The 21,186-nt window shown below is 48.6% G+C and overlaps 1 protein-coding gene across 2 annotated transcripts in view; it reads right to left on the bottom strand.

Moving 5' to 3' along the window:
* The window catches only part of Rasgrf1 (RAS protein-specific guanine nucleotide-releasing factor 1), a 129,114-nt gene extending 114,527 nt beyond the window's left edge, over positions 1 to 14,587 (bottom strand). The window contains 3 exon segments of one of the 2 annotated variants that reach the window (NM_001105753.1): positions 6,937 to 7,707; positions 12,822 to 12,966; positions 14,109 to 14,587. In NM_001105753.1, coding sequence (NP_001099223.1) covers positions 7,592 to 7,707; positions 12,822 to 12,966; positions 14,109 to 14,381 — 534 coding nt within the window. In that variant the 5' untranslated portion in view covers positions 14,382 to 14,587 and the 3' untranslated portion in view covers positions 6,937 to 7,591. 2 annotated transcript variants of the gene reach the window in all.
* Between the last annotated feature and the right edge of the window lie 6,599 nt (positions 14,588 to 21,186).

Here is a 21,186-nt window from a genome sequence, read left to right as displayed (position 1 = left end):
TTGTGTTGGTCACTAAGACAAGATGAAGCTATATGCTTGGAGCAGAGAGGGACTCTGCAGTGTTCTCTCTCATTCTCTGGGACAGCCTAGACTGGGTCCCAACAAGAGATGCTTTTAAAGGATCTATGCTGCCCTCTCCTCCTTTCCCACCTGCTCGTTCTGAGGATTGGACCTGCAGAAACTTGCTTGGTTTGGTGTCTGTTGCCTAGACAGTTTATCAAGGCGACACATACCTGGCGCGAGCAATCGCTGCCACCCACTCGTCACAGTCCTTGGAGTCATCGGTCCTCAGCTCTAGGGACTTCTGGCTGTCATTGGAGAAGTTCACTGTGAAGTAATGATGCTGCACAGAGAAAAAGACACAGACACCTCCAGTGACCAGGATGCCCACACATCCCATAGCATTCCCAGCTGCACTGCTGAGTGTACCTGCTGCTGCAGCAGCTGAGCCCAGGTGCACTCTTTGTGATCGTGAGAATGCCACTCTATTCCGTAGCGCTCAATCTAAAAGGAATTTGTGTGGGGTGACGAAATGTAGACCTAGAATGTGGTAAGGTGGCAAACCCCACAAAGCCTTATTTGCCCTCCAATTACAAATAAACAAACAAATGAAAAAAGCCAGTTCGAAACCATCAGGCACTCTGGAAGGACAGCAGGGGAAACCCACTAAGAGAACATCTCTGTGGAGGAACTGGGTACCAGTTCAATGTAGCATGCCTTTAATTACGCCATGAAAATTGACTAAGAACACATCTAGATGCTGGGGTGAAAGAATCAAATCAATTGTACAGTCCCCAGAAAGTAACATCATAAGCCACTTCTGTGCTGGGCACAGGTGTCTGTTTTCAAGCTCAGTCAATGGTGGGGCTGGCCTCCCTGAGGTCTCCGGGGAGCTGAGGAGTCAGACACACATCTATAAGGTTGTTATGGGAATTAAGCACCCATAAAGCTCTCTGAACACCACCTGTCACTAAGTAAGGGTGACGTGAGTGTGTGCGGTAATTAATACCATATGATTGCTATTATGCTCGAGGTGAAAGGGACTGTGTAGCACAGAGGAAGCCAGTCACTGGAGAGGGGCTTCTCGGGGGATGTGTCTTGGTCCTGGTTCTCTTTCAAGTTGGCTGGAAGACTGTGTGCAACAACACAGGTACCCGGAGCCCGTGGCCTGCTGCCAGAAAAGATACACAGCAGATAGACAAAAGGCAGAGGGTACTCAGACACAGGAACTCGGGGTGCAGAATACAAGGTGAGAGGAGCTAGGGTGAGGCCCTGGTTTCTTGTTTGAATAACAAAAGTGCCATAGATAGGCCTGGATGGGCGGTTTAGGGTGGGGCAGGATGAGTGGGAGATGAGTATACGGAATGTGGGGTTCAAGGGACAGCTTTGAGGTCAAGAGAGAAGCTGAGAAGCCATTCGGATGGATGGAGACCCCAAAGCTGTGACCGCCATCTCTGTCTCTTAGAAAGAAGCAGGGTAAGGTGCAAAGAGGGGGTCTAGGGCCTGACCTATGGAAGTGTGCCATACATGGTGCCTGTGTTTCAGCACTTCAGTGTCCAAGTAGCTGGAAAAAGCAGCAGCACGAGGTGATGTGTGTAAACTAATTTTAGTGTGTGTGTGTGTGTGTGTGTGTGTGTGTGTGTGTGTGTGTGTGTGTGTGATGTGTCAGGGGTCAGGGGTGGGGGGAGACTTATTGCAGAGTTAGTGATATTCCTTGTCTCCTAAGAAGCAGATAACTGGGCCTGTCACAGGAAATGTCAGCTCCAGCCTTGAACCATGGGAGAAGAGCTCTAGTGGGCACTGGCCCTGAAGGAAGGAAGCAGGTTAAGAGAGGAGCTGCAGGTGGTCCTTCTCCGTCTCAGGAAAGTAAAGGAACTTCTAAAATTCCGTCTTATGTGATCTTGTTTTACCCCATATCCACCAAGTGCAGCAGGCGTCCTCTGCTTTCTAGTTGTTGAGCCTGGACGGACACTTAGAGACACTGAGTAAGTGGAGAACGAAGGAGCCAATCAACACACTGCCTACTTGGGGCCTGGCCTTTGCCACTGGGATGCAAGTTGCTGGGCACAGGTTTCCTTTTCCTAACTTTTCCTCTCCAATGTTGGAGCCTCTGAGATGCATTGACCCACGCATGGGGCTTGGATGGCTCAAGGCCAGGACCTGAATGTTCTGGAGTGTTCTCAGCCCTGCCCTGTGCTGGTTCTGAGTGACCAATAGGTGGCTGAAGGAGAGGACGAATGAGACGAGGAGGCTCCACCTCACCCTGTCTCTAAGGTAAGGCACCAGGAGGATGTAGCCCTTTCTTGGTTCACAGTAATAATGACTGGACACAACTCTCCCGAGCGCATGCACTGTGCTGGCCCTAACAACAAATAGAGCAAAGCCCCCAGGAAGAGGGCAAGACCTTAAGTTTGTTGCTTTTGATTTGTGGGAGTCCGGATCCAATGTTTTATTTTAATTATCACTATAGGCTCCCCAAATACGTAGAGCTCAGGGATGGACACAGGGTGATAGCATTTTTTCTCTGTGCCAGCCTGTTTCTCACCTACTCCCCATCCAGGGTGGAGATTAGAGGAACTTCTGGGGAAGGGGGTGGTGGTGTTAAAGTAAGAGGAAGGGAAGTCTTTTGTGGAGGTGTGATAATAGCCAACATTATGAATGCCCCTGGGTCGAAAACTGAGGGAAGACAAGGATTTAGAAAAAAGGTTACAGCTAAGGGACTCCCTTTTGCATCTAATTGGGACCCTGAGGTCTGCGGGCTGAGAAAGCCCTGGCTTTTGCTGCTCCTTTTCTCCTGCCAACATCTTATTGTGAAGTTCAGGTGTTTGGAAACATTGGCAGGGTTTTATAGGGAAGCCGACATAAGCTACCATCTGGGCTCCTGTTGTACTCTGCAGCCCTCGAGGACAACCTTGGCTTCCACGAGTGGCTCCTAGTGAGCAGTCATTCCAGATGGAAGATTCCTCTCTACAATTTGGCGCAGACGCCTAAGGACAATGGAAACACCTTTCCTGCACCGCAGAATGGCCCTTTGCGCCCCTAGTCTGGTAACAGTGGTACGTGTCTGTTGCTTGAGCTTGGGAAACAGCTGGTGCTAATCACAGAGGGCATGTGTGGATCTGGTTTAATTGTTTCCTACCTCCTTTAGGTGTGGGGCCTACACTGTGAGAGGCTCAGGTGTCCCCTTGATCTGGGACTTTGGAGAATGAGAACATGGAAGGGTCAGGGTTGTAATACTGTGGCTTTTCAGGGCAATTTGGGTCAAGAAGTACATCCCTCATCTGCCCTTGTGCAAGGAGCTGCCCTCCCTGGGGCAAAGCATGACAAAGGTAAGGGGACAGGTTACTCCAGCCTTCATTAAAGGAGGTTAAAGGAAAAAGAAGACTGCATTTAGAAGCACTGCATCCCTTTTGCTTTTGTTTTGTTTTGTGTGTGTGTGTGTGTGTGTGTGTGTGTACATGTTCCTGTGTGTGTGTGTGTGTGCGCACGTGTATGCGCGCATGAGTGTGTATGTGCATAACTTGTGTGGAGGCCAGAGGTTGACTGTCTTTTTCAATTGCTTTCCACCTTAAGTTTTGAGAGAGGGTCTCTTATTGGACACTTTCCCCCATCTTCTACCTCCCAGTGCCTTTCTGTGTTCCCGGGGATCCAAATTCAGGCTCTCACACAGCAAGCACTTCCCCAGTGACCTATCTTCCCAGCCTCTTTACTTTCTTACAAGATGAAGAAATGGCTGACTTCATGGAGGGAGGAGAAATGAAAGGGCGGTTCATATTCTTATGTATTTGGAGGACAGCAAGCCCTAGGGCCTTGTGTTTTGTGATAAATCCTATCCCAACACTTCGGGGGCTGTGGTAAGAGGATCTCATGGTTGAGGCTAGCCTGGGCTACATACACGATGGCTGAAAAAAAAAAAAGGTAGGTAAAGCAGTAAGTCAAAAAATAAAGGTTCTATATTGAATGTGTTACAGAAATAATTCTTTGGCTGCAGGACTGCCTAGTAATTTCCTGCTGTCCGTGAGGCGTCAAAGTCTCTTTCATAAAATGCCTGCCCCCCATCAATCTTGTGGGCCCCACTGCCCACTCCTTAAGGGTAAATTCGACACCACCTGCTTTGAGACTCTTGCTATTAACCAATTAACTAATGAACTGGTCTAATGAGCTTGGTCACCCACTCAACAAACAGGGACAGCTCCATGCTTAGCACAAGGCACAGCGCCAGACTGCAGGGCTGTTTCTTAGTCAGAAAGGACTTCTCTGAAAGGACAGGAGCCCACTCACAACAGCGAAGGCAAAAGAGAAGGTGTGGACAAGCATGACCGTGGTAATTAGTGGAGCACAGAAAACCAATGTGCCCAAGGCCTGAGTGAGGAACCACTTCCATCTGCCTTACCCCTATGAGCAGCAGCATCTCCTTCGTGCGTGTGCTGAGACCCTCCGCTTCTGTAGAACTCAACACACTCAAATCATTGCTGCCATCTTCCCATTGCTCTGTCCCACAGGTACATATCTGATATGTATCCTTTCTGAGAGAGTACATAGGACATTAGTGATAATGAGCTCTTCTCGGAAACTAGAGGCAGAAAGGAAGAGCCATTTCACTAGATGCCTTTTTTTTTGTCTTGTCAATTATAGTAGCCAATTGTACTACTAATAGACTAGGATAAACAAGGTAGTGGCTGTTTTTGAGCTTCTCTGACTGACTGTTTGGTCTCCAGACTTGGGTGGCACTGTACACAGTCAGGATGCTGACACTTGGATGCCACCAAGTGGAGCATGGTTTTCATCGAGGGCCAGCAAGGATTGCTGACAGTGACTTAGCCTTTAAGGTCAGCTTTATGTCTCTGCTGAAGTTATGCAAGCCATTCGCACTTTTGCTCACTCCAGCTCCTGAGGCAGTTGGATGTCATAATTAGTCTGATATCTTTGCCTAGGCTAGCAGGGAAGCCCTCTGACACAACTGCACACCGCTCCTCACCCAGACTCAAACAGTAAGGCTCCTCAGGGACTCTACACTCTTTGCCCCTCCCAGTTTTTCACAGATCTGACCAGAGGGAAAAAGATTCTGGGTGACAAACAGTCTGGCCAGAGGGCAGAGAAGATGCTGGGTGGGCAGGCTTGGGGCAAAAGCATACTGGACAGTTTGTAAACACTGCCTGTGGCCACCGTCTTCCAAACCATTTTATCAATGTCTGGAGGTTGTTGAAGAACCCAGGAGACATTGGAGCAACTATACCTGTAGTCAGAAATGTTCAAGTAGGTTTCTCTGCATTTCTACAAGGAATTTTGGAATCCCAGTGGAAGCCAATACAAATTCATCCATTCACTTTCCTAAAGTAGGTTTGACAAAGTTTTATTATAAGATGTGAGTTGGATTTTTCCAATGTGGAGAAAGTCAAGGATCAACTGAGAGATGTCATCTAGAAAATGATTATCTCCTTTTGTGCAGGGAAGAAGTTGCCTTTGCCTGAAGGGTTAGCAAAACCTATTCTCTAGAGCAGAAATCACCTAACTTAACAATTGGCCTGGAGGTCCATCGACCCTATAGATTTAGGAGGTTTGGTTCCAGTTCTACCCAGACCTGGATGGTGTTTGGCATCTAGAACTCAGAGCTGGGCACAGCACAAACTCCCAGGTATTCATCCATACTGCATTGAGGCATACATAACGTTCAGCAGTGTGTCACAGGGTTGGAAGAAATTGAAGGGGACCCTTAGTGCTCCACAAATTCTAGCCTTTACCAGTGCTCACTTCTAGTGGTATAGTGCTGGAGACCAAGCAATGCACTGCAGCAATGGGCTTTCCTGTTTCAGGGGTAGCTTATTAAGAATTTCGGAAGCTTTTGGGGTTACAGCTCTGTGTTGACTTGCTTCACCTGGCACCCTGGTGACCTGGTTTATTGCTTCATTGAGGAAAGGTTTTTTTTTCTTTTTTTAGTGTATGTGGAAATTGTAACTGTTACAATGCACTGGCTACATCTGCCAGGCCCTACTGTAGCTTCCTACATTGTAACCAGTTTAACAGTGATGGGGCACCGAAACTCAGAGAGACTGAAATCTATCTTAATCTGGTGTGGGGTGTGTGTGTGTGTGTGTGTGTGTGTGTGTGTGTGTGTGTGTGTGTGTATCTAACAGAAGTGGAATCCACACCTAGGCTGAAAGTTCCTGGCATTACTTCTCCTGAGAGGCTGGGAACTTCTCCATGTTCAAGGCTGGAGGCAGGAAATTAAGGCTTCGTGTTTGAGGGAGTATGCATTCCCCTCTGGGGATAAGAAGTAGAGGTGTCTGGGCCTCCCTGATATTCTATGCATGACAGTGGCCCTCATGGGAGCGATTGGGCCTTGGCAGTGTTCTGGGCCCCTGTCACACTCACAAATCTCTGGGGCTCCTGAATATACATCAGGGAACTGAGTTGTGTTTTTGGCTGTGTGTACACCACACCAGCTCCGGGCTCCTACAGATTCCAGTGAGTCAGGACTGTGGGGTGTGGATGCCTGCCATGTGTTTTCCCTCGATCATGGCAGAGTTACAAAGTTCCCACCCAAGTGGAAAGCCACTGCCTTCAGGAAAGTTACCGAAACGGCCATGACATATTTCACTCATTGTTATTTTCCCCCACCGAGACAAGGTCTCTCTCTTACAGTATCTTTGGCTGGCCTCAAGCATGCTGATATCCTCCTGCCTCTGCACCCTGAATGCTGGGGTGACAGTTATGTACTACCATGACTGGCATAAGGATCAGCCCAGGTCTTTGTGTTTGTTAGGTTAACTGGCCACATCCTCAGCACTGCTCTTGATTCTTCCTGATTCTCTTTCTATGCTGACAGGCAGAGAATGCCAAGAAGATATCCAGCCAGAGTCTTTATGTCTTTATGACAGGCTGGAGAGCTTAGGTTTGCAAGTGATCTGGGTGCCTGCATATCCTTGCTCTGTAGCTTTGACTTCGAGAAGTAGGATTTGTTCGTGGAGCCTCGGTTTTTCCATTTTGAAAATGGATTAACAGTGATGACCTTCTAAGGCTGCTGAGATCATTAAGGGCAGTATAGAGTCATACTTTGGAGCTCAATGGCTAGTACTCAGTGCTCTCTCAGTGTTTCTTGTATAGTCTTTTAAAGCACCATGTTGCAAAATTATATACATTTGAAACTGGGTGTAGTGGCTCATGCCTGTAATCCCAGCTAGTTGGTGGCCTGAGGCAGGAACATCCTAAGTTTGAGACCAGCCTAGGTAACTTAGCGAAACTGTATGCTTTTTTTCTTTTAAACAGCAAAGTAGGGTAGACGGGTAGCTCAGTAGCAGGGCACTTGCCTAGTATGCACAAGGTCTTTGTTCAATCCCCACTACTGAAAATAAAGAGAAAGAAAAATCATAGACATTTTAATCTGCATTTAGAACGCGCCAAAGCTGAGCCGAAGGGCCTTCGGTAATAACTTGTAGCGAAGGTCAAATGCTTTATAGCATTAATATAGATGAGTTTTTATGTGGAAACCCAATTAATATATAAAACAGTTAAAAGCAGCCTTCTCTGACTGATGTGGGGGTATGGCCCCCAGGGCTTCTCAGAATGAGGGAGGAGGACCACAGATGGAAAGCTAAATGATCAATCTACAGGGATGGTGGAAGAGACGCTTCGACTCCACTCTGTCACGCAGCGCTGACAAGTCTTCTGGGTTTCCCATCCTTGTTTGTGGAGCTGGAGAAACAGTACCTGGGTAGCACTGTGGAGAACACTCTGAGCTCAGTGCATCACTGTTGGCTGCTCTCAGAGAACACAAAGGATCGGCTAACAAGCCATGGCAGGCTGTGAAAGAATTTAATGTCAGGTTGACTCTAAAGGAGCACACAGGGTCTATCTAGCTGGTGCTGCCCTCTGTCTTCTCGGTGCACCAGTCCAGTACATCACCTCATTCCCTACCATCCAGGTAACAGGGAGGCTACCTGACAAGCATCTGACCATGGCCTTTCGTTGGGTCATCCCTTTCTGCATGCATGGCGGCTCTTGTCCACTGAGGGTCGCTGTCTCTGCAAGGGGCATGCTCTTCACAACTGTGAACACAGCCTTTTCCTGCCTCTAGCATTTCCCTGCTTGTCCTCTTGAGACAGCATCATTTCTTACTGTCACGAGTCTACTCTCCATCACAGTTGGCTGTATGCTCATGCCCAATGTCCGAGCACAGAATGTGGGCATCATGCTTTATCTGCCCCTGTCCATCTCATCCAGTGGAATGACAGTTCTGCCAGTCCCTCATTAGGGTCTCTTCCTTCCTTTCAGGGCTCCACATCTGCGACCTGGGCACTTAATTATGTAATTCTGTCCCAGTTGCCTGGCACTGTCCTGGTGTCTGGATTTAGTGGAGGAAATGTCCATCTCCAAACTACCAGCTGAGCACAGGAAGTAGTCGTGGGCTATGGCTACAGATGTGAGTGAAAAGGGGGCTAGAAACACCACCAGTGCTGAAGTTGGGAGGTGTACTGGCTCCTGGAGGGGTGTAGGCAGACTTCTCTTCTGAGAGGCCACTTTTAGGCTGAGACCTGCTAGAGAATCTGAGGCCACATCCCTCAGGTATGGGCAGGGATGAAGATCAGTCATCATATCAGAGGGAAGAGAGGCTTCCAGGGCCTTGAATGTAGGAAGAAAGGCTGTACAAGTTGAGGATTTGTCACATGAGCAAGGAGCAGGAGGAGGTAAGGGGAGGAGGAGGAGGAGAAGGGGGAAGAGGGAGGGGGAGGAGGGAGGAAGAGGGAGGGGAATGAGGGAGGAGGAAGGAAGGGGGAGGAGGGGAGGAGAGGGGGGAGGAAGAGGGAGGAGGGGAGGAGAGGGGGGAGGAAGAGGGAGGAGGGGAGGAGAGGGGGGAGGAAGAGGGAGGGGGAATGAGGGAGAAGGGAGGAGAAAGGGGAGGAGGGAGGAGGAAGGGGAGGGGGAGGAGGGAGGAGGAAGGGGAGGGGGGGAGGAGGGTGGAAGAGGGAGGAGAAAGGGGAGGAGAAAGGGGAGGAGAAAGGGGAGGAGGGAGGAGGAGGGAGGAGGAAGGGGAGGAGGGAGAAGGAGGGGGAAAAGGGAGGAGAAAGGGGAGGAGAAAGGGGAGGAGAAAGGGGAGGAGAAAGGGGAGGAGAAAGGGGAGGAGGGAGGAAGAAGGGGAGGGGGGAGAGGAGGGTGGAAGAGGGAGGGGAAAGGGGAGGAGAAAGGGGAGGAGGGAGGAGGAGGGAGGAGGAAGGGGAGGAGGGAGGAGGGAGGAGGAAGGGGAGGAGGGAGAAGGAGGGGGAAAAGGGAGGAGGAGGGTGGAAGAGGAGGGAGAAGGAGGGGGAAAAGGGAGGAGGAGGGTAGAAGAGGAAGGAGGAGGAGGGAGGAGGGAGGAGGAGGGAGGAGGAGGAAGGAGAAGGGGTGTTGGGGCTGCATTAGGGGAGTCAGCAGGCTTACTTTCAAGGGATCATCTAGGGAGTGGCTAGCAGAAGGAGGAATTTGAATTCACTCAGAGTAAGAAACATGAGTTCAGGTAATGTATATAGAAAGCAGTTACCCTATGTCCATCAACACTTAATGTGGATGCAATCAGCATGTAACACTACTTTGTAAGCATGTAACAAATGCTATGTGTTGTGTGTCAGTCACAATGGTAAAAAGTGATATAAAAACAATAGAATACTAGGACTACTTGAGGGGGAACCAGATGAGAGTGAGGGGAGGAGATGAGGCAGAATTCCTATCCAAGAGAGTCCTCTAGGGGCTCTCTAGGAGGATTTCTTGCCCTAGGTAGATACTGCATGGAACAAAGCTCTGTGCTTGCTTGGGGTGGAACATTCTCTCCTCTGCACCTGTGGAATCTGACCCTGGCTCAGTGTGGAGAGCCAAGGTGTACTCTGGGCAAATCAACCACAGTGAGGTTTCCCGCTTAGGTTTACAGACTTACAACGTGTCCCCAACCCTCATTCTACTGCCAGCAGACATGGGGCAGGGAGTAGAGCCTTCTCTGTTCTATTCCTATGAGAGGCATCCTCAGGGAGCTTCTTCAGTCTCTCTCCTTCTCTTTGTCTGTCTCTGTCTGTCTCTGTCTGTCTCTGTCTTCCCCTCTGTCTCTGTCTCTGTCTCTCCCTCTGTCTCTGTCTCTCCCTCTATCTCTGTCTCCCCCTCTGTCTCTGTCTGTCTCTGTCTCTCCCTCTGTCTCTCCCTCTGTCTCTCCCTCTGTCTCTCCCTCTATCTCTGTCTCTCCCTCTGTCTCTGTCTCTGTCTGTCTCTGTCTCTCCCTCTGTCTCTCCCTCTGTCTCTGTCTGTCTCTGTCTCTCCCTCTATCTCTGTCTCTCCCTCTATCTCTGTCTCTCCCTCTATCTCTGTCTCTCCCTCTGTCTCTGTCTCTCTCTGTCTCTCCCTCTGTCTGTCTTTGTCTTTCTCCCTCTCTCTGTCTCTGTCTCTCTCTCTCTCTGTCTCTCCCTCTGTCTGTCTTTCTCTGTCCTTCTCCCTCTCTCTGTCTCTGTCTCTCTCTGTCTCACTGTCTCTCTCTGTGTCTCTGTCTCTGTCTCTCTGTCTCTGTCTCTGTCTCTCTCTGTCTCTGTCTCTCTCTGTCTCTCTGTCTCTCTGTCTCTGTCTCTGTCTCTCTCTCTCTCTCTCTCTCTCTCTCTCTCTCTCTCGGCTGAGAGGTAGGGTGGGTAAAGGCACACCCCACAGTTTCTGCAGTGCCAGCTATCACACATGCTGGCACTCTAGCTCAGCCTTGCCAGTTTCTTCCAGGGACAAACCTTAGGTTGGAGCTGCTGATTTCCTGCCCTTCGTCCTTGGTTTGCTTAGATCACAGGAAGCTGTGTGTGAAGGGTATTGCCAGTAGAGCAGCATCATTTTCCTACTCTCTGGCTTGCATTTTCCTGGCTGGTGGAGGACTTGAATAGGTTTCAGCTCTGGAGGGTAGTGAGGCTGGCAGAGCTGCAGAGGGAGGGGCGGAGGGCAAAGCTCATGTTTGCTGATATGATGGGTGACCATGGAGGAGTTTGTCTCCTCACCTGTTAAACCCGAAGCACGCAGAGTCTCCAGGCTGTGGTAGAGATCAATCCACCAGGCCAATCAGGAATGTTCCCTATAGATAAGAATCCTGCGTAATGTTAGGTAATAACACTGGCCTAGTGGAGGAGGGGTTCTCAGCTCATGGAGCCTAAGCTTTTACCAAGCTCTGAGCCATTGGCATTGCTATCTGTTTGAATCCTTCTCCTTCAAGGGAATCATAAGGCACCTTCCATCCACATTAACCCCTCCTGGTTGGAGGGAAGGAAGCACAAGCTGTACTGAGGTTGGTTTGGCAAGATCTCTTACTGAGAAGCCAGCTCTAAACATTTTTATTTCAGGTGGTTTGGGAAAGCCACCGTGGATGACTTTGCAGAAGCAGGGTATGGGGCTCCCAGGGCTAATCTCTAAGCATGTTGAACCCATGCTCTAAATTCAGGTCATGGTTCAGGGATGGGAGGAAAGGAAATCAGGGCTGAGTAAACAGAGGCCAGGCCAGGGAGGTACCCTGCAGCAGCTAAGAGGGTGGGGACAAGAGGCATCTATCTCATTTCAGAAGACCCTGGGGGTCCCAGGGCAGAGACAGTGTGAGACAAAGCCCCGGATATTGCTCTTGCTTTAAACATAGATCAATCTGGGTACAGCTGAGTCAGATGACGTCAGATCAGCCTGGGCTCTCAAAACACCTGGCAATCCAGGTCTTTACAGGCTATGGCATGCCCCCCACTTGTATTTATGTTCCCCCAGAATCCCAGCATCTGTAATCATCAGCTTCTTAGCTATAGTGCCCAGCACCCAGCCGGTTCTCAGGACATGAAATATGGAAGTGTCATATGACACCTCTAGCATGCCTAGCCCAAGAAGCATTCTCTGTACATCTGCTACGTGTTCTGCTCTCAACCTGCCACTGCCACCAGGGTGGGGGATCTCCAGCTTGCACTTGGCTCTCTGATCCCATAGGTTTACAGTTGGGTAAAACAAAGCCCCTTGAAAATGGAGTTCTACCAGGTACCAGCTAATCTTGCCAAATGTAGACACTGAGTCAATTCTAGGTCTTATTCTGTCAGGGCAACGCCCTTTCTATGGTCCTCAGTTTCTCGGCTTGGAGAATGAGGGGAGTGGATTAGTCTAATATGCAGACAGATATCATTCTAATCTAGTTAAGAGCCCACTAAATTGTATTGTGAGCGTCTTCTCCTACACAAAATTTTGCTTTGTGTTCTCAAGGACCTGGGGATCCATCTGGCCCGTGCCATTTCCCCTTTGTACACACGTCAGTCTCAGAGGACTTCTGTGTGTTAGCTGAAGAAGCCACACTGTCAAGCAGCCATTCAGTTGGGGAGGACTCAGTCTCCAGCTTGTCAGTCTTCTAGTTTAGGGAACCTAGACAGATGCCTTGAACCTGCACCCACATAGCTTCCCTACTCCTGTTTTCCTTCCCACCTAGGAGCTCAGACCCTACTGTGACTTAGGGAGCTGGGGGAGGAGGGCCTTGGCTGAGCCTGGTGTGGGGGGGTGGGGGTGGGGAGGTGCAAGCTACTAGTAGATACAGTTGTGCTGCGGCTGCCTGCAGACAGTGGGTGAGCAGAAGGGCTGACAGTCTGGGTTGGGTGTTCTAGCTGAGCCAGGAAGGCTCCATTTGGGGACAAGCTAAAGATGCTGCTGTTCCTTGCCACCTGGGAGCCTCTGCCTGGTCTCGTGACTGGTCATTCTCAGAGCCTTCCCCCTAATTTCTGCCCCCCCCCCCGCTTCCAAGCCTACCCCCACCCCCAGAAATCATCACCTAGCACTAAAGGAGCTAAGGCAAGGTATGAAGAGGGTGGTGGAGGACAGGGTGCAGATCTCTGTCCTAATTATGGAGAAGGAGACTTCAAGGGTGGCTGCCATCCCAGTCAATTCAATTGCCACCAGCCTGAATGTTTTTGAGATCCTGGTTGGTTGTCTTCTCAGAACATTACGTCGACGTCCACTCCTGCTATGACGCTGTGCAAAAAAAATCAATCAATATTTCTCTCTTTCCTCCCCCCTCCCCCTCTCTAGGCCCCAGTGTCTCCATCCGGGCAACTAGCCAGGTGGGGCTGGGCCCTACGAATGTCAGGCCTCTCCTAGAGCTGACATTTTAGGATACACTGTCATGTATTTTTCCTTCCCTCCCAGAGGTCAGGGGACTAAATGCCTTGGGGGGGCAGCTATCAAGCTTAAAGATATCTCACCCCGAGGGTTCCCACCCAGAGGCTGCAGGTGCCCCTCCCCTTTCAATGGCAAACTAGCGCGTCTGTCAAGTCTAGGCCCAATTGCGCATCGAGGCCTAGCCCTTTAGCCTTGCTGTTTGGGCAACATCAGCAAGCGAGGGAACGAGTGAGCACAGCGCTACCGCGGCGACTGCAGCGGCCGCGGCGGCGAAGGGGGCGGGGGAGGAAAGAAGAACCCACTTGTCCCACTGCTTCGCAGCAGCCCAGGCCCTGGCCTCTGCGCATTTTAGCGGTTTTTGTAACCCTGGGGTTTGTTAGCTTGGCCAGAACCAGCTGGTGCACACCATCACTAGATCGCACAAAATGACTCCTCAGGCCTTCGCACCCCCCAACTGGGCCAGCTAGCGCAGATTATTCCTCGCCCCTAGCTGCAGGAGGCAGGGGACCGCGACGCTCCGATGTCTGTCTCACCCTTTCCAAGCTCAAGTGCAAGGAATTTCACATTTGGGGCAGAAGATCGGGCTATCAGAGATGGGGGGTGGGGGTGGGGGTAGGGATGGGTTTAGGGGCACCATTTTGAGTGGGACGGTGATGAGATTCCTTGCCCGAGTGGGTTCTTTGGACCCCATCTTCATCTGTATCTCCAAGTTTCAGCCTCTCTGTCCCCGCCCCCCCCACCCCCCACGGGGCTCACCCTACCAAGGGCGGCCGCAGCTGGTAGCGGCATCCTACCCGCAGTCCCTGCCTCCCTCTGCCCGCACTAGGGTCACCCTCCCAATTTGGTCCTGCGTGTTCTTCCCGCGAAAGATGCTGAGACTCCCTAAATGCTTAGAGTAGAGGGTCAAAGTTCTGTCACTGAAGCTGGATGGAAGTCCCTGAACCCGCAAAGGCCTTAGCGGGGGCGCGGGAGGTCGGGACGCGGCGCTCCCTCACCTGTTTGTCGGACTCCTTGGAGGAGGTCCCTCGCTTGGGGGAGGGCATGCGTTTGCAGATACTGCCCTCCAGCAGGTAGAGCCCCGAGGGCCGAGAGCTCGAGTCACTTTCGAAGTAGAAGAGCAGGTTCTGCAGCAGCGCAAACCACTTGGTTTGCCATTTTGGGTTGTCCGAACTCCTCTTGCTCAGGTAGCCTTTGCGCGTGCCGTCTCTCTGGGCCAGCAGTCCCAGGGACACGACGTGGCCATCGTTCAGTCGGATGGCTTTCTGCATGGTGCTTGGAGGCCAGAGAGACCTCACGCACTAAACATCTCCGAGAGGCACCCGACTGCCCCTCGTCGGTGCGCGCCGCTCTGCCGTTCTCTGGCGCTCGCTGAACGCTCCCTCTCTCTCTCGCTCTCTCTCGCTCTCTCCCCCTCCCTCCCGCTCTCTCCTACCCCGCCCCTTCAAGATATACACTTTGAGATCTGCCGCTGAGCTCCTAGGTGGACCCCTCCTTGCTGAAAGCTCTTCCCTCCGCAGAGCTGCGGGGCCCCTGGGGATGTCGCCCGACCCTCCCTCAGCGAACTGAGGGAAGGGCGGTCTGAGCGTTGGCAGGGGGCAGCAGGCGGAGTCATATGACGCCAATCCCTCGAAGAGCCCGTTTCAGCAGCGCGGACAGGGACACACGCACGCAGCCCCGCCGAGGCGCAGAGCCGCACGCAGGCTGCACCTTGGCGCCTCCTCCCCTCCCCGGACACACACACGCAAACACACACGCACGCACACGCACACACACACACACACACACACACACACACACACACACACACACACACACACACACGCCTACTCCTCGCTCCTTGTTTTCCTCTTCTCCACTTTGGGTGTTCTAAGCCAAATCAGATCAATTTTCGTTCAACCCAATGGCACCCCGGAGACTCACCTCCCCGGAGTTTGCGTTCTTTGCGCCCCACCGCGGCACACCATAGACCTAGGGTTAGCCCCATTTGTCATTTTTCTCTCCTACAGCTTTCCCTCACCTTCTTTCCCTACTTTATTTTTCTAATTCAAGGTGGATGGAGGAAGGTGGATAGCGAATGTACTAGGGATAGGGATGTACTAATTTTTGCATAACCGTTCGGGTCTCTCTCTTTTCTTCTTCTGATTTCAGCTCTATTCCTGGCTGACTTCGCCAGCGACCCGAGAATACAAGGGGTGAACTTGGGTGGGGAAAGGTGACCGTTTATTTTTATTCCATTTGGAGCGTTGCCATCATTACCGGTGTCACCCCATGAACCCTAAGGTCTGGCTGGCAAGCCGCTGCTGGGAGTTTTCAGCAAATACCCCTGAAGCCTGAAGGCGGGCTTCAAACACAGGCGACGGGGACCATGGGAGCCTTCAAATAGCTGCGCTGGCGCAATGATACCTTAATGATAGATTTTCCGTTCTTATTTTTAGCTTCAATTCGCCTACACAGTTACACGGCATTTATCCGAGAACGTCACAGCGCCCGCATGCTGCACCGGCAGAGCGCGCGGGCTGCCAGGCCAGCCGGGTTCTGGTGCGGGGAGCGCGCATCGCCGTCTGCCGCAGAGGGCAGCGGCCTCGTTGAAACCGGGAACGGCGCCCGGCGCTGACAGTTTGCAGCCGGGACGGGTGTCCTCGCAGCTCTCTGGAGAAAAAACACCATCTTTTCTCACAAAACCGCGAAAGCCCTTCCCCCTTTAGAGTGCACACACACACACACACACACACACACACACACACACACACACACACACACACACCATGGTCTGGAATGGAGCTGTTCCAGTTCAGGACATAGTGGCTCAGGCCTGTGCTCTTATATGATGTTAATTTTTCTTCCTCGGATAATCAAAAGAAAAAGGGGCTAAGCCCCTTAATGCAGTCTTGATTTGAGAGAGAGAGAGAGAGAGAGAGAGAGAGAGAGAGAGAGAGAGGCTGTGGAAATGATTGTAATAATTTTTCCTTGTTTTTCAATTTCCTTTTTTCTCCTGTCCCATTCTTTTTCTTACCTAGACATTCTCCTCTTTTCAGACTGCATCTTGGTATGTAGCCCAGGCTAGCTTGAATTCTTAATTCTTCCACATCAGAGTCCTAACTGCAGGCAACTCACTAACTTCCCTTGCCTTGGTTGTAGGGGCATAATTTTCAGTATTGAGGTTTTTATATAAATTCCCATTTTGAAGCCTGTTACAGAAAGGGCCAAAGAAATATTTGGTAAGGGGCACTATGCTAAGAGCACTTTGCCTCAGGTCAGCCATTATGCTTCCTTCAGTGTAGGTTGGGTTTGAGTTCACAGGCTTACTCTAATGGAAAGTGAAGGTGTTGGGATTTGAATCAGATTGAGGCTGATGTAGAGCAGGGCTTTATTGGGGTTTATCCCCCAATGGTGCGGGATAGTCAGGGAGAAAGTATTTCTGTGTGAGGTAGAGCAAAGGTTTGGCCTTAGTTGAAGACTGCATGGCAGACAGACCTAATGTACCTATAGTTCATGGATCTGACTGCACCTGAAATGTAGGTTTATGGATGGGTAACGCGTCTTCACAAGGAATTTCACTACAGGAGTTTGGAGACTTACTGATCTATGGCAGAATTAATGATGCTGCCTTGGGCACATGAATTGCCTGAGATTGCAGTCATAGCATACATTGTCATTCAGGAGAGCCGGGCAGGGAATGAGACAGACCTGCCAGTGACACAGCCCCACTGAGTTGCATTAGATTTTGGGCACTTGGGAGGTGGGAGAGTATGGTACTCATCAGTCTCTCACACACATCTTAGTCTGTTGGCTGGATCCTGGAGATGCAATGATAAGAAAAACGTAGTCCCTGCTTTCTGAAGCTTGGACTTGCCTAGGAACATCTTTGCTCTATAACTCCTAGGATAGCCAGAGTGGGGAAAACACCTTTCTTGTGGGTCTGAGGAAGGCATGCTAAGCCAAAGTGTCAGTCAGGAGAAAGAATTGAGCCCATTTCAGAAACTCTGAACTTCAGTGTATTTTAGAGGTTCAAAGCCTGTGTTCAGACCTTACTTCAGGCCAGTGATGACAGAATCTGGACATGGGAAATCCCAACATGGAGCTAGGGTTAAGAACCATTAAAGCTTGCCCCCCTCCCACTGACCTGGTTAGCACTGGGGTGCTGGGATCATATACTTTTGCAAATCCTGGGGTTCTGGGATTTCCTGGTGAGCTAGACCATGCTGGAAGACCTGTGTTAGCTCCAAGCTGCTGTGCTAGAGAGACGAAAATGTCTGGAGTCCTGTCTGGAATTTTGATTACTCTTATGTAAGCTGTGTGAATATTGCTTTTTTTTTTTCCTCTAGTGACCACAGGCAGAAACCCGAGACTAGCATTTGGCCTCTTGGCAGTCTTTTGACTGGAATCAAGCTTTGTGCTTTCAGAAGCCACTTAATAATTCTAGCTAAGGAGATACCATTTACAAGGCTGGTTCCTGCTTGGCTTGTGTAAGAGCCTTAGAGAAGGTGGGCATATGTTGTGTAGTAATTTCTTCTAGATTGAAATATCCCTCCTAGAGGGGAGGAGGAAGGCTCATAAGACCTCACAAGCCTCTTTTCTTAGCCACTATCCCATTGCAGTGAACAGACATCACGACCAAGGCAACTCTTGGCATTTAATCTGGAAGCTTGCCCGGAGAGATTGGGTCTAGTATGTGCCTTTGAAACTTGAAGGTACATTTCCTCCAACAATGCCACGCCCACTTCAACAGGGCCATAGTTTCTAATCTTTCCCAGTCTACCAACCAATGACTAAGTATTGAGCCTACGGGGGCCATTCTCATTTGAACTACCATAGCTCTAGAAGCTTGGATCTATGGAGACTCACAGAACTCCCTAAGGTTAAGATACAGTTAGAGTTGCTGTGGCAGGTGGCACTGGAGGAGAAAACCTTCAGGATAACTGCCAGCAAGTTGGGCAAGAAGCTCCAGGGATGGCACCCATCATTGGGAGAGGGTGTGGGTTAGTGATTCAGCTGCCTTTGAGTTCCCCATGCCCTGTAAAAAACCCCAGTAATCTTATCGGTTCCCCAAGCGAGAGAGTTGGGTGAAATTCTTTGCTTTATCATGGCTGCCCTATCTGGTAACAAATACATGTTAATTCAAATCACTTCCCTGCCCACCAAAATTAGAGAACACGATACACTGTCATAGTTGGTAGAAAGGGGCACATTCAAAGGTTAAACACACTGTCCACAGGTACAATACTTGGCCTATTCTCCAGGGAAGGGCAGAGGATGACTAACCACAGTGCATTTGGGCCTTGCCTTTATTCACTCCATCCTCCCAATAAACTTTTTGAATAGAGGTTAACAACCCCATTTCTCAGGTGGAAAAACTGAGGCCTCACTGTGTGTGCGTGTGCACAAATGTGAACTTACAGAAATTTTGCCCCTTTGGCAACATATTAAAAAAAAGAAAAGCTTTAGAAACAGAGACATTAAGTTTATGGAGTCAGAGAACTTTTGGTGTGTCTGATTTGCCTGTGGGAATTCAGACTCTAATCTTAGGCTCATTGATCACCGTGACCAGACACATACCAGGGAGCAAGAAGCCTATAGTTTTAGTTGTATTAGCCATGTTATCCTGCCTGTTTCTAAGATGGGGTTCTTTGTAAAATAAATAAGATCATCCAGGGAATAGAGAGATGAGACCATCAAAGATTCTTCTTAGAACCTTTTTCTATAAAACCCTTTCACATTTTTCTGATACAAACATACTCATCAAAATGGTTTTCTATAGTATCTGGTTTTTTATAGGCTCAATCTCTTTCTTTGTCTCCTTTGTAGTACATGGAAATATCTCTTCCTACCTAAATTTGATTATCTTCTTGTTGTGGACAGTTGAGCTGGATTCGGTTCATAGCTTTTGGCCATGATGGGCAACGGTTACTGCTGATGTACACCTCCAGTCTTAGGCTGAGTTCCTCAAGGTAGGCCTTCTAAGTGAGAGGACACACCTGAACACTGGTGTGGATTGCTCCATTCCCAGTAGGTTGGTTCTTAATCGTTACATTAAGCCATCAACAGAAGATGAGAAAGCCAGTTTCTTTACCCTATTGTCAAGATATTGATATCTAGTTTCTTAAATATTTACTCATTAGAGGGATCAAAGCTACATTCATGCTGTATTAATCTTATTTATCTTTTAGTTTATTGAGTTTTAATTGCTCACAGACACAGCATTCCTCTTTAAAATTTTTTTTGCTTATATTAAAATTTTTAAAGTTTGAAGAAGCACTTATATTTTCTTGTAGATTTATCAGTATTCCATAAATGTATAGTCAGTGACTACATATATGATGTAAAATTTAACTTCTACAGTGTCTTGCTTGTCTTATTTATCATTGTAGTAAATATTGCAACATGTATTTGGAAAATAGCCCTCTCCCCCTTTAGATAATGTTTATATACATAGCCCAGGATGTCTTGGCACTTGTTATGTAGACCAGGCTAGCCTTAAACTCCCAAACATCTAATTACCTCTGTGTCCTGAGTGCTGGGATTCAAAGTGAGCACTATCACACCCATTTTTTGTTTGCTTGTTTGTTTATTTTACAGTGTTCATAAGTATTCTGGTTTTATCAGGTTCCAGAACAAAATGGCTGGAATTGTTTTGAAAATATCACAAAATTAATTGTTTATGACATGCTTGTCTTTTTATGCAAAAAGTTCATCCATCAAATTCTTTATTCTTAATGTTTTGGTAGAGCGTTATACTTTCCTTTACATATGCCTTGCACATTTCATTTCTAGATATTTTGTATTTAATGGTTACTATTGGAAACATGATATTTTTATGTTTTGTAAGATGGGGGCTTGCTGTGTTGCGCAGGCTGTGCCCAAACTTGGAGATTCTCCTGCCTCCGCTTTCACAGTAGCCGAGCTTACAGGCACATCCCATTACACCATTTTTCTTAAAAGTGAACATTATTGGCAGTAAAGGAAGTCACTGCTATTTATGTATTTATTTTTAAGCCACTACTATGAATTGAATTTTTTGGATGTTAAGATTTTTGGCTCATCTGAGTTTGCTAGTTAAATGAGTGGAATGTAACCGCGAACTCCCTAACACCTAGGCGGGACAGCATTTTTCAGACAAGCCCCACTTGAAGATGGAACATTCTTACATTATTATTGATTTGTTTAGCTTGTCTTTCTTGAGTCAATCTTGATGTAATTTCCAAGATCACTTGTTCACACTTTCCAATTTATTACACTTACTACCAAACACTCTCTGTCATTCCAAGTTTCTCCATCTGTGTCACCTCTTCTTTTAATGTGCTGATTTTGTCTTCGTTGAATTGGACTTTTCTTATAAACATTTGATTTATGCGATTAAGATGTTCAACTACTTATTGATTCTGTTTCCTAGCTCATCGATACCTGTGTTTATTAATTATTTTTCCTTTGCTGCTGCTATTTTTTATTGCTATTCCCTTTACCTCGTGAACAAGTGCTTTATTTTGTTTTCGTGATTTCTTGTTTAAAGGCTGAGTTTTTTCTTGTAAGACCTGATTCCTCCTCTTCCCTCAGATCCAATAGGATAGCTATATCAAACAGATCCCATAGAATTGCTACATAAAGATTCAATGGGTTTGTTATATAAATCTCCAGTTTTCACTATAGTAAAAGAGTCCAAAGTGAAGTTATCCTTCAGGTGGGTAGTTATTATATAATTGCTCCCCTCTCCTGCATTTTAAGACATAGTCTCACCTCATGGACCTGACTAGCCTAGAACTTGCTTTGTAGACCAATAGCCCCTTGTAGACCAACAGAGACCTTCCTTCCTAGTGTGCCACCATGCCTGGCTGTCAAGTTGTAATCAAATGCCTTTTGAATTTCCAAGGCAAGTTTTTGTTTGCTTTGCATATGTCTGGCTTTGTTGCTCTGTGCTCAAAGAATGTGTTCTGCATTATTTTATATATACTGAAATGTATGTCTCTTTTTGCTGTGTTCTGCAGCTGGCCAACTTGTGACTGTTGCAAGAATTCTGGGGAAGGCACACACTGGATTCACATGGTGTGGCATTTGACACACATTTAGTAGCACAGTTTG

This window comes from Rattus norvegicus, chromosome 8 (assembly GCF_036323735.1).
Source record: "Rattus norvegicus strain BN/NHsdMcwi chromosome 8, GRCr8, whole genome shotgun sequence".
NCBI lineage: Eukaryota > Metazoa > Chordata > Mammalia > Rodentia > Muridae > Rattus > Rattus norvegicus.
Note: the sequence above shows the minus strand (reverse complement) of the source record. Positions and strands in the feature narration are given on the sequence as shown.